The sequence below is a fragment of the Harpegnathos saltator genome, unplaced genomic scaffold (genome assembly GCF_003227715.2).
Source record: "Harpegnathos saltator strain DR-91 unplaced genomic scaffold, Hsal_v8.6 scaffold639, whole genome shotgun sequence".
Taxonomy (NCBI): domain Eukaryota; kingdom Metazoa; phylum Arthropoda; class Insecta; order Hymenoptera; family Formicidae; genus Harpegnathos; species Harpegnathos saltator.
The window spans coordinates 579,918-593,183 of NW_020230470.1; the positions used below are offsets into that span (position 1 = coordinate 579,918).

General features: G+C 44.1%; 1 protein-coding gene across 4 annotated transcripts in view; it reads right to left on the bottom strand.

Moving 5' to 3' along the window:
- Positions 1-13,266, bottom strand: part of LOC105182554 (kinesin-like protein CG14535) — a 344,856-nt gene that overhangs the window by 20,884 nt on the left and 310,706 nt on the right. For all 4 annotated transcript variants that reach the window (XR_003113829.1, XM_011140072.3, XM_025304682.1 and 1 more), the window contains exon 5: positions 5,593-5,790. Coding sequence is in view for 3 of the 4 variants with exons in the window: in XM_011140072.3 (XP_011138374.2) it covers positions 5,593-5,790 (198 nt within the window). In the remaining variant the exon portion in view is untranslated. The remainder of the gene's footprint in view (positions 1-5,592; positions 5,791-13,266) is intronic.

Below are 13,266 nucleotides of genomic sequence, written 5' to 3' on the forward strand. Positions count from 1 at the left end.
CTCTCTCTCCTCCCTCTCTCTCTCTCTCTCTCTCTCTCTCTGTCTCTAGTTTTAAGCTCAGTTAAGTGTTAAATATTCCGCCGCAAGCTGCCTCAATTATTGCATTAAGGCGTAAGCTTAATTAAATATTCCATTGCATACAGTTAGGAGTAACAAAGGTAAACCTTTGCTCGAGGACACTCTCCCCTTTTCCGTCGGCGCGGCACTCGTGTAAGATCCAGACCGTCGAAAACTTTAAATAATTACCAGGCGGGATTATCAAGTTCGCTGGGGAAAACGCGAACTTGGAGGGTGCTGCTACTCGACTTAAATCTCAAGCGAAGAACGCGCTGGTTGCAGCGCCCGACAGTGGCGTAACTAATGTTCCTGCGGATTGAAGGGAGACAGAGGAAACACACGAGCGGGAAAAGAGAGAGAGAGAGAGAGAGAGAGAGGCAAGGAGAAAGCAGAAAGAATGGCGGGCAGGGACAAGTTAAGAAGAGCGAGTGGCGGAGTAAAGACAAAGACACAAAAGTGGAAAGAATAAAAGGCTAAAATCTCTCTGTCACCTGCGCGTGTCTCACGTTTCATCTTGCCGGTACTCGCGTTATCGCGTATTATTTAAGATAATCGTGGAACTCGATCGGTTGAAAGGAGCGAAATAATCATGCATGCAAGATGAAAGGTCTTTGAGTTTGTCTGCAGATAAGTCCTTCAAACGTTAGTTACGCCATTGGTAACGAGTTTTGCTTGAAATAAGATGCAAACGAAGAAAGAGAAAGAGAAGGAGACACACAGAGAGAGTGAGAGAGAGAGAGAGAGAGAGAAAGAGGGGAGAAGAGAATTGCGAGAATGACGTGGGGGCGAAAGATTTACGAAGTCAAGATAGTTCTATAGATACGAGTTAATTATTTAATAAGCTAGAAAATTAATTCCATCGCATTTTAATTAGTTCGAGGAGGGGGGAGGGAAGCAGGGAGAGCGGAAAGATGCTCGGCACGGTCGTTAAGCCAGCGTTCAAACACGACGCATCTGACACGAGTTTTACTACGAGTGGAATGCGCGCATTGCACGTACTCGGGTATTCGGTAAGTTACACCAATAAATGTCTTAATTTCCATAACTGTAAGATCCCCGGAGTGGCTCGTAACATGGCGGCAAATTGGATTTGGCCATACCCATGAGAAAACACGTTTGAGCGCATCGCGATAAAGTTTCCGATTTGCAGAATCCTGAGATGTGAAGTGTGACAACCGCGTATCGCAAGTACACAAATACGCGGAGTACCCGTCGATCTCTGAATAGTTCCATTCCGGATGGTTCTGCGCGGCAAGAAAAGGAGAGAATTTTGCAAGTTGATCAAATTAGCAGGAATATATTACTCGACTCTCCCTCTTGCCCGCGTTCCTTTTGATCTCACCTTGCGATTAATACACAATGGAAACACATGTCGAGGGGAAATTAAAATTGACAACGCAAAGGATCCAATTACGAGGCTTTATTCGAATTTTACGTACTACGTACGTACGTACGCGCAGCCCGTGGACTGGATAACTGGATGATAACTCGCGTAGCGTCCGACATCAGAGAGATATTGCGCAAATTTATAGATGTCGTTTCTGGAGCTTGTAGCGGACAGCCCGGTTAATTTTCAGAGCAATGTTCTTGACGACCTTTGACGATCGTTCCCATAAGTGCACCATAGCAATCCACCCTCCGAAGGAACGGCGCTTTATTAGTCCAGCGAGTCCTCGGCGACTCCGTGAGAAACCCGTGGCGCAAAAAGAAGCGAGTAACAAAGATCAGAGAGCAAGAGAGAGAGAGAGAGAGAGAGAGAGAGAGAGAGAGAGAGAGAGAGAGAGAGAGAGAGAGAGAGAGAGAGAGAGAGAGAGAGAGACGGCAGTCAACATGAGGCAGAAGGAGGAAATAATCCTGTCCCTCAATTTTACGGGCCAAGTCGTCCACTCGGCCGTCCGTGAAGACGAAACCAAATTGCAGCCAATACCGGGTCTCTCGTCCTACTTCCTGAATATTACCGCGAAATCCTCCGCGAATCACTCTCGGTCGAGAGACCGTCGCGAGAGAGAGAGGGAGAGAGAGAGAGAGAGAGAGAGAGAGAGAGAGAGAGAGAGAGTGCGGGCGTAGGACAATTTCCCCGTTTCGTGCTTTCGAGCACGGCCGGCCGCACGACCGATTTTCGTCGATTCGGAGACGTCAGACGTCGACTCGGTCGAATGCGCGTATCAGGCAAATGGGACGTGCGAGCTATTGCAATTTCCGCGCGGAATTTCATACGCGACGTGGCCTCCGGCTTTAGCCGTGCTCTGTCTTTAAATTCGAATGAAATATCCGTATTTTCGCGAGGACGACCGTTCTTATTCCGACAATACTCGAGGACAAAATCGAGGGAGACCGCATCGTCCGAGGAATTACGTTTCATCGAATGGTTTAGGTTGATTCAAATAAATGTAAAATAATTTGCGCGTACGTAACGTCCATGGCAACTGAGACGCTCTCGTAAAAAGTTATCTTCAGATATCTTCTCCTTTTTTCTCTCTTTGCGAGCAAAGGACTTTGCAAGATTTACAAAATACTTTTATATCGACACGTTAATTACCGTAATGGTTACCGGTAAGCGGTATTACGATATGCGTTATCATGTTCCGTGCCAGATAAATTTTGCGTAACTTACTTATAATACGACAACGTGAGTCACCGATGTGACTCACGTTGTCGTATTATCATGTTTGTGAAACAACATATGTCGCATAATATTCACAAGAGTGTTTCATGATTTTATGGTATTTCATGATTACGTTAAACATAACCACCGATGGCCCACGCGGTATGGAGCGTGTTAAACACTTTGACGGAGCCGCTTGATTTTATTCTGCCAACAGTTTTTATAAAAAGGTATAATTATAATTGTATAGTATAGTTATAATTGTAACAGAAATATAAACCGATGTGAACCTGGCAAACAACTTAATAAAAAGAAAAAAATTCACAATACGGTTAGATTGTATTTCGTTTGTACCTGTTTGTACTACTTTTTGTTTCGTTTGTACCTCAAAGAATAAAAAGATTGGGGGAAAGGAAGAAATAGCCAACAAATAAATATAATATATTCGAAAACGGCTAATGCCACCCGAAAGAGAATCGTTTCTACCCGTTTATATCTCCCCTCAAATCGTTTGTACCTTAAAGGAACCGGAAGTACAAAATCTTTAAAAAACGTCCAAGAGGTACTTTCACCAATTTTTGAGATATCGCAAAACGGCCAACGCTATTCGAAAGAAAATCGTTTGTATCCGTTTATATTTTCCTTTAAATCGTTTGTACCTCAAAGGAATCGGAAGTACAGAATTTTCAAAAATCATCCAAGAGATACTTTCGCCAATTTTTGAGATATCGCAAAACGGCCAACGCCATTCGAGAGAGAATCGATTGAACCCGTTTGTACCTCTCTTCAAATCGTTTGTATCTCAAAGGGACCGGAAGTACGAAAGTAACCTTCCGACATATTTTGAAGATCCTGTACTTCTGGTTCCTCTGAGGTACAAACAATTTGAAAAGAGGTACAAACGGGTACAATCGATTCTCTCTCAAATGGCGTTGGCCGTTTTGCGATATCTCAAGAATTGGCGGAAGTACCTTTTGGACGTTTTTTGAAGATCTTATACTTCCGATTCCTTTGAAGTACAAACGATTTGAAGAGAGGTACAAACGGGTTCAATCGATTCTCTTTCGAATGGCGTTGGCTGTTTTACGATGTCTCAAAAATTGGCGAAAGTATCTCTTGGACGTTTTTTGAAGATCCTGTACTTCCGGTTCCTTTGAGGTACAAACGATTTGAAGAGAGGTACAAACGGGTACGAACGATTCTCTTTCGAATGGCGTTGGCCGTTTTGCGATATCTTATACTTGCTTCCTGGCTATTTTTCCTCCTCCCCCTATCTTTTTATCCTTCGAGGTACAAACGAAACAAAAAGTGGTACAAATAGGTACAAACGAAGTACAATCGGATTGTATTGTGAATTTTTTTTCTTATTAATTTGCTTGCCAGGTTCACATCAGTGAAATATCATTGTGATAGACTGTTCTTAAATAAATAAATTTACGAATTTGTATACAAGAGAGGCGCTCGTCCTCTTACATACGATCTAAGCAAGTTCTCGAGATCTGTAGGTGGAAATTGATCCGTGTGGCCGTTGAAATGGCGAATAACATACAAAGTAAAATCAACATTTGCGAAACAGGTCGTATGGTCGATGGAGAGGCGATAAAACGGGACGAAAGACGTATGCATGTCGAATTACATTTATTCGCGCCTTCTTGAATTCAATCATCAGTTGAGCCTTCGTCGAATAATCGAAAGTTAAGGCGGTCTCGAGACGAAGGCAAAACTAAACGCAGATTCAACTCGAATGTGTTTGTCGAAACGAAAACGACCGTATCAAGAAACAGCTGTGCTCGTCGTGCGGTGCATTAGTCCCGATTACGTCAGAGGAGATGCCGGCGCGATCTGAAAATCGGCGGAATTACCGCGCAGGGATTGCACGCCGCCGGATGCGGCGCGGCGCGTCGGCGCGACGACACAATTCTCCCGCCGCGCTCTCTCGACACTAATTAATCCAAACGATTATACCTGGCCGCATTGTTCGAGGCATCGAATTAATTGCGGGAGCACACTGAGCCCTATCGCAGGGAGCGGAAACGCCCGGGAAAGTTTCAGCCGCCGCGAATCGCTCGAGGAGCAGTTACAGTCGCCGAATCGCTTCTGCCTCTCTCTCTCTCTCTCTCTCTCTCTCTCTCTCTCTCTCTCTCTCTGTCTTCCTTCCCATTCGCCCTCTTCCTCACGGTGGTTCCTTTAAAAAGGGGACTGTTCGAGACAAGTAGTTGGCGGGGCACGCGAGTCTCCTTGATGAGAAGTCGCGTCGGTTCGGCTGCGGTTGAATCCAGCCGGCAAACGTCGAACGGGAAATCATGTTAATGGCGTTGCACGATGTGCGTACGCCCGTTGAATAATGTCACGTCGAACGATGAATAATGCATACGTGCCGATTACAGCGCATTTGTACACGTCGATGCGCCGCGCGGCCACCTTCGCACGATCGTTTCCCCAACGACGTTCTCCCCGACGATCTCTCACGATCGGCCTTTTATTCGTTATAAAAGCGCCTCGCGGCAGATAAAGTTTTAACGTCGATTGCCACGCGAGATCTCCGTTTGGCTGAATTACAATATCGTTTTTATCTGCCCGAGCCGAGGTAATCGCATTATCCACATTTAATTATGACAATCTTGAGTTGATTCGTTTATCGCCGGGCAATCTCTCGCCGGGCGTCGTCGTCGTCGTCGTCGCGACGGCGATCTCGCACGCTCTCGAAATACAGAGAGGGAGAGAGAGAGAGAGAGAGAGAGAGAGAGAGAGAAGCGGGCGGTGTATTTTTGTGAGCTGCTCACGACGGGCGTATCTACGTCGTTTGCGGCGGATTGGCGCTAAGTGGATAACGTTAATTGGTCGCAGGAACGAGGAAACGTCGCGGAGCAAAAAAGCTCAGGCCCTTTCACGCGAGGATACTTCTCTCGACTAATTGGAAGATTACTTACCGTTCGCGTGCGCCGCAAGCAAGTCCCTCAGTTGTTGCTGGCCGGTGGTCAATTCCACGCAGCTGACCCTGACGCTGAACCTGGCGCCGGTTCTCTGCCGTTGCTCGGAAATGCCGCGGAAAAGCCATGCTATGGCGCAAGGGATCGCGCCTAGTGTGTGACCGGCTTCCGGAGTCCCCAGCATGGTGTGAGACTTGCCTGAAATTGCAGCGAGGAAGAAATCGAGGTCAGACATTACTTGCACTGATTACGGGCGATGTAAATGAGATATCATCCCAGGGTCCAGCAAACGGTAGCTGTCCGTCGTTTGTAAACGTATTGCGCGAACGCGACCGGCGCAGGTGAAGATTATCCTCATCGCAATTTGAACGAATTCTCTGAACTGGTTGCTTACTTCGGCCGCGAGTCGATAAAGAATCCGAAATCATGCCGAAACGAACGATCTGAGATTTCACTTGAGATTTTCAGAACGTCGCACTGATGAGATCATTAATAATCGATCGACACTTGTGCGAGATCTTCTAGATGTCAAATTAAAATTCAGAATAACCAAGTGAATATCAAAATAAATAAATGATAAATGAAAATCCGTGTATCAATTATACGTCGACAAAATATCAAGCAAATCTGTGTGGATTTCAATAAAGTATTTAGTCTTTATCGAACGAAAAGAAAAGTTATCATCGATAACGATTTGATTATCAACTTGTCCAAATCTGAGCATTCGCACGTAGTGTTTCGTAATGAAATGATCCAAAATCTTATGAAATTCATCCAAAACATGTATCTCGGTAGAGCTCTTTCGAACACCGCCTTTTTCATTTTCGCGCATGTGTACATGATGAGTCTAATGAAAAATTATTAGGAATATGGTTTAGTTTTGAGGATTTTGTAAGAGATGGCACTAATTTCAGTTTTGTCGAAGACATTCCAATCATAGCTATTGTTTCTCAATGCTTCGATGTTAATCCATGATATTTAGTCATTTTCCAACAATAGTAAAAATCGTGTTAATACCATCTTAAAAATGATGGGGCTTTCTAAAAAGAGCATTTTCGATAAGCGTTATTTTTATATTTTAATCAGAAGAAAAAGGCGGCTGAAGGTCATAGAATTTTGATAGAAACTTATGGTAATATTGTTCCATCAACCAAGATGTGTGAATATCGGCTTAGACGATTCAAAAGTGGCAATTCTAATGTTAACGACAAAGATCGTTCGGAACAATCAAAAAAGCTTGTAAATGCAGATTTGCAAGCGTTATTGGACGAGACTCCAGCCCAAGACTTCCACTTCAGAACTTGCCAGAGCATTAAATATTGATCGTACAACAATTACTAAACGTTTACATGACATGGGAAAGATTCACAAAGAAGGAAAATGGGTTCCACATGAATTATCGGAAAATGCCATCGCGAACCGGTTGAACATTTGCATTTCATTGATCGCCAGACAAATAATGAAGAGTTTTTTGTATCAAATTGTTACTGGGGATGAAAAATGGATCTGTTTTGATAATCCCAGACGAAAAAAATCATGGGTTGTTCCAGGCCAATCAGCAACATCCACTTCGAGGCGCAATATTTACGGTTCAAAGATATTGCTGTGTATTTGATGGGATCAATAAGGTGTTGTGTACTATTAAATGTTGTGAACTGCTAAATCCGAATGAAATTGTCACTGCTGATCGTTATCGACAACAATTATACAAATTGAAGCGAGTATTGGACCAAAAACGATCACCAATTGCGAGTAAACGAAGCAAAGTGATCCTTCGTGACAATGCTCGGCTTCGTGTTGCATTTATCAGTGAAGCAAACGCTATTAAAGCTGGAATGGGAAGTCTTATCGTACCCCATGTATTCTCCAGACATTGCTTCATCCGATCATCATTTGTTTCGGTCGATGCGATATGCTTTAGAGGATACGCACTTTCATAACTTGGAACAAGTGCGCAAATTTGTTGAAAATTAGATCGACTCTAAAGAAGAATCTTTCTCGCGGAGTCAATCTCTTGTCAGAAAAACGGGAAACAATTGTAGGGAACGAAGGAAAATATTTGGATTCGTAGGTATTCGTTTATTACCTTGTTTAAGTAAATCAGTTTTTGAGAAAAAAAATCTTTAAAACTAAATTACACTCCTAATAAAAAAAATATATTCTCAGGAAGAGAGGTGGTGAGAAGAGACACTTTGGAGATAACGTGACGGAGGAAATGCGATGTCGGCTCTTTTGCCGACAGGAGCGATGACGGGTGAAAGCTAATATTTCGATTCTTGCCGAACTGTCGGATTTATTGACGGAAGGATCGAATTAACGCCCGTAACCGGTGCGACCGGTATGTGGACAAGCTTCATTGTTGACTGGCATAATCGCGATTTTCCCCTCGTACGTCGCGACGAATCAATTCACATGGACGAGTTCGAAAATCCCGTTTATGTACACCAGCGTGCGAGAGCCGGCTGGGTGCAATAATTGCGATGCCAGATTTGCGGTCGGGCCCGAGCGGCCCCGCTTAATTTGTTTACTATTTAGCGAACGATAACGTAACAGCTAGAATGACAAGCAGTGATTACATCGACACCACAAAGTAGTCGATGAACGGCGAAACGATCGATCGTTACTTCGCCCTTCGCGCCGCAAACATGAATGCGCGATAAATTAAAATTAATACTTGATTAAGAGGGAAAGGCAGAAGCGACAACGCGGGATTGTGAGAGTAACCGGCTCGTGCAAAAATCCCGCGAGTTTAACGGCGACTTCAATTCCGCCTGTGAAACTTCAGCGCGAAAGTTACGGCGAAACGGAAAGCGTGCTCAAACGCTCTGCCGCGCTATTGACAGAGAAATAAAAGAGCTTTTATTAAAAGCATAAAACAGTCCGACGAGAACGGAGAGGACTTATGGCCTAGGAGGGTTACGCTACGGAAAGGACGAGAGATTGAAACGAAAGGCGTAAGAAGAAACCCGACGACGGGGGAGGCCCGTCGGCAACGATGAAATAATGGAAAAGCAGCAGCCGCCGTTGAATCTTAAACGTTATTTAATTGTCTTAATGTAAGACGGTGAATTATGTTGTTATTTAATTAGAAACGCCGCGGAGGAGAGGGTCGGGGGTCGGCCCATCTTGTCGGTAACGGACCGCTTTTACGTCTCGAGAACTTCCCGGTAGCTCGGAGCGTAGAATCCGCGGCAGCCGCCGCCCAGTAAGATTCGAGAACGAACGAACCGCAAAAATTCCGCAAGAATTCACGCTATGCCACCGCGAGATTCGCGAGGCCGCCGCTGCCGCCGCCGCCGCCGCCGCCGCCGCCGCTATCGTCGCTGACGACGATGAAGCAGAAAAACCGGAGCAGCGGCCGCTGCATTCTCAGACGACGGCGCGACACTCACGCATAGGGATACTTTGAGCTGAATGCGAGTGATAATTAAAATTCCGCTCGAGTGCTTCGTTACCTGAGAAAAAACGTCAATACCAATGCGGATCGCGTGGTAGGAATTGTGTTTATTATTACTTTCGTGCCGCTTTTTATTATTTCACTCTTTTTAATTGCGGAAGCAGTAGTTACAATTGTGATTTATCACCTGTCATATATATATATATATATGTGTGTCATATATAACAAATATATATATATTTGTTATATATCTCCAAAAACGTGGAATTATAGAAAATTATATAGAAAACTTCAATATCACATTGAATCGATTGAAAATCGAGGTGTTTGTGAGAATTAAGTTATGGCATCGTAAATCGTTGATATCCGCCGAGCCGAAACTTTGACTTCATTTTCCATCCGAATTGTCCAGCATCTGTAGATTCTGAAGAACCAATGGAGATTTAATTTATATGAAATTGAAGTTCTCAGAGCGCCTCTAAATGGCAGCAAATGCACAATTTGCCACTTGCAGGTTCTCAAAAAGATTTTTCGGCAAAGTTGTAAGTCAAATGTAATCAAAATAGGTTGATTAGGCTTCAGAGTGTTAAATTAGCGCCAAATATGAAATATTTAGATCAAAAATAGAATCAAAATTTGGACTTGGGTGAATTTCACTTTACATCTAATGAGAGATAAAGGCACGTGAACAATTTTTCTAGAAGATATCAACATTTGTGTGTTGAAAAAATATATTAGCTTTTATCGGCTGAAATATACCAACATTTATAAGCTAATATTTACATTGGAAATATTCGAAGATAGTATAGGAAACTATTTTACGCAAAGCATAAATTTCTACATTGCAAAATTAAGAGGATATTCGGGCAAACTATAAATTAATGTTTGCAATATACAACATTTGTACTTCGATATGAATATTACATAACATTATAAATTTTCCAATAAAATGTTTTTCCCTCGTGTAGGGGTTGCTCCAATTTACGAATGAATTACAGATAAAATGTCTCGTGTCTACTAAATTTCACATCGCGCCGCAGACAGGACTAAACGCACTTGCGCGCGTCGTACGAAAATTTACGCGCGCGAAATTAGCAAAAACAAGATAAATCCCTCCGTCCGCGGGCAGGACAGGGCCGAAACAAGAGAAACGTAACGGGAGCGCAGGTTCCTTTGACTGAATCGCTTACTAAGATTATCATTGTCAAAGCGCCGTGTTTTTAAGGGAGAAGCGAAAGAGTGGGGGAGGTTTCGGTGCATCAAGCACGCGTGCTTCTTCCCCTCGTCGTCGTTGCATAATCCACTTTCACGGTCCTTCCGCGATCTCAAAGGGTTCGGCGGGGTGTCCGCCGTGGAGCCCGCGCGCGCGGGGGTAATTAGGAACGCGCTACAAAGTACAAACGGGCCCATTGTCGTCACTATATCTATATAGAGCCCTCCGCACGCCCTCTGTCCTTCCGTTCCCCTCGCGACAGACAAGACCCGTTGCTTTGAAAGCACTGGTTTCTCTCTCTCTCTCTCTCTCTCTCTTTCTCTTCCTCTCCCACCCTCTTTTTCTCTCTCTCTTTCTCCTGTTCGCCCCTTCCTTCTCGCAACACCCTCTAGCCCATCTTCCGCGACTTCTCCACACGCCTTTTACACGCGATTTTTCAGGCCTTGTATGACAGAGAGGCAGAGAGAGAGAGAGAGAGAGAGAGAGAGACGCACGCGTGGGCGAGCGATGCGGTCGGTTGCGCCAATTCGCGACTACATATCGCGCGCGCGCGCGAAATGGAAGGCGAAATAAAAGCGCCGCATGAGACATTTTAAAGAACGTAGGAGACTGATTCGATTGCTTTGGCGTAGCACATGTTCTCTGCTTTCCTCTCCTGATGAATCTACCTGGTCGCCTCTTCGCCCCTTATTCTGCTCGTTGTTCCTTTCTCACTATTCTAACCGCGGACGGTTCCTTTTTCTCGCTTGTCTTCTTCGCGTCAGAGGACGACGACGTGAGGGGCTAAAGAGTTGGGGGAGAGTTGATGCGTAGGGAGGGGAGAGAGGAGGAGTGCGAGGAATATCTGCAAGAGAGAGAATGAGGGCGAGCACGGCGGAAGCCGGAGAGTGCGGAGGAGCACGAGGGAGAGAAACGTTCTCGTAGCGATGATCAAAAGCAGTTTGCTCGCGGACTTGCTTGAAGTACCTTCGAAAGAGAGAGGGAAGACGCCGCGAGTTCGTTTGGCTTCCTTTTACGCGGCTCTTTGTCTACGGCCGTTAGGCTCTTATCTCTCGACGCGACTCCTTTTATTTTCGACTTTATCGATTCCCCTCCCGCGCGCAGCGAGAAATCCTGCTCGACTGCGCGAACTTCGATGTTGAGAAAGAGAGAGAGGGGGGGAGGGAGAGAGGGGGTGAGAGAAAGAGAAAGAGAGAAAAGAACACGATTTCTCAACGCGGATATGGAATTATGAAACCGTATCGAATCGGGAAGGACGGAAGCTTAGCAAGAGCCGCGCTTTGCGAAACTGTACGAGCTTACTTTCTTCGGCAATGAAGTAAATTTCAGTAATAAAATTTCTTTACAGTTATGATTTATTCGTATGATTCTCGAGATAACTGCCGCAATTGCTCTGATAATCACATAGAGATTTACGCGAACGATAAGTCAGTTCGCGTAATAATGCAACCTGCCTCGTTCAATTAATGTTATCTCTATCCGCGCATCGCGTCTAAATAAACTTTTATTTAGCTGTCCGTCTGTCGGATGTAAAAAAATTTTCCAGCAATATATATATATATATATACACATAGCGCCAAGAAACTCGACGAGAGATATCATTTCACGAAGTTTAATTGGTTCTGGTGTCGACTGCGAGAGCAGACGCTAAGGCGTCTATCGCGTTATCAGAACTCTATTCCAGTTAGCTCTGACGTCAAAAATATTTTAACGAGCACCGTCTGCGATCGCCACCGTAAAAAGAATTTGTCGTCGTCGACGGGCATTATTATCCCACTATCACCGATTGCCGTATTGAACCGAAGTAAGCATCGCAAATTTCTAAGATTTATTGAGAACATCAGTGATGAAAAATAAAGTTTAATTTAAAAAAAAAAACCTTATCAAACAATTTAATATCTGGATTTATATTTCCATTCACGTTCGCAAGCTTTAAGTGCCAAATGCGTTTTACATTCAAATGTTATTTCTCCATGGATTGGAAATATCTCCATCAATAATCGTCTCGTTGAAAATTTATATTTCATGCGGGGGTAGAAGCCGCGCGAGAGGATTTCCATGAACTTCCGTTCGTTCGGAAGTCGCTCTCGCGCAGGAAGCGAGCGATGACGGGACGCGGAGGATCTGCCGGGTTGTGTTGTGTTGAGATTCGAAAGGTACAAGGGAGAAAGTGTGTCCCAGTGGCATACATTATTGCTGTTTCTTCCGGTCTCATCTTCTCCTCGTTCCTCATTCTCCTTCCTCCTCGTCTCCTAGTACCTTCCCTTTTCTCGCTCTTTTTTCATGCCGACATTACCACTCGAGGATCTCCTCCCTTCCGAGCACTTTCCACGCATAATCGTGCATTTGCATGCAAATTCGATATCACTACTTAAAATGTAAAACAACCCCGCGCCTTCGCCGGCGCGTTCCTCGCGGCAGTGAAACGAGAAGAAGTCGAGCGAATGAAGGTGGGAATGCCTAAATAAAGAATCGTCGCGACATCTCCGCCCTCTTCAAAAGGACATCGTCGATATGCCCGAATAATTTATTTCTCGGGTCAAGCAGAGATAGCCTTGAACATATTCGGACGAACGGTAGTCCAGATATAAAACATTTACGTCACTGCTGCATGAGCAGTCCAAGCAATTCCAATTCGATAAACTGCAATATTACTTTTCAGTCTCTATATTCTTGTAACACAGGAAAATTTAATTAAGCAATGAGAGAAAGAGGGAGATGTACGCAACAGAGAAAAGAAGGGCTGTTTTTTTTTCTATAAAACTTGCTTAAAATTAGATAGCGTATGACAGATAATTAATGATAATTAACGAAAACTGATTGTCTGAAATATCGCGTAAACGTATAATTACACGGCAAGATTTCATTTCATAGGATAATAATATTGCTTTTGTATTCTTATTTATTTCAAGACATTACTGTTCATTTTCTCCTCTTATTTATCTCATCACACATTGAAAACTTTCTTGTGTCGAATGTCGTGTCCAGTTGCGACGTTGCACCCTTCAAATATCACGGCTTTTGCTTTTGTATTTTTATTTATTTCACGACATTACTCTGTTTT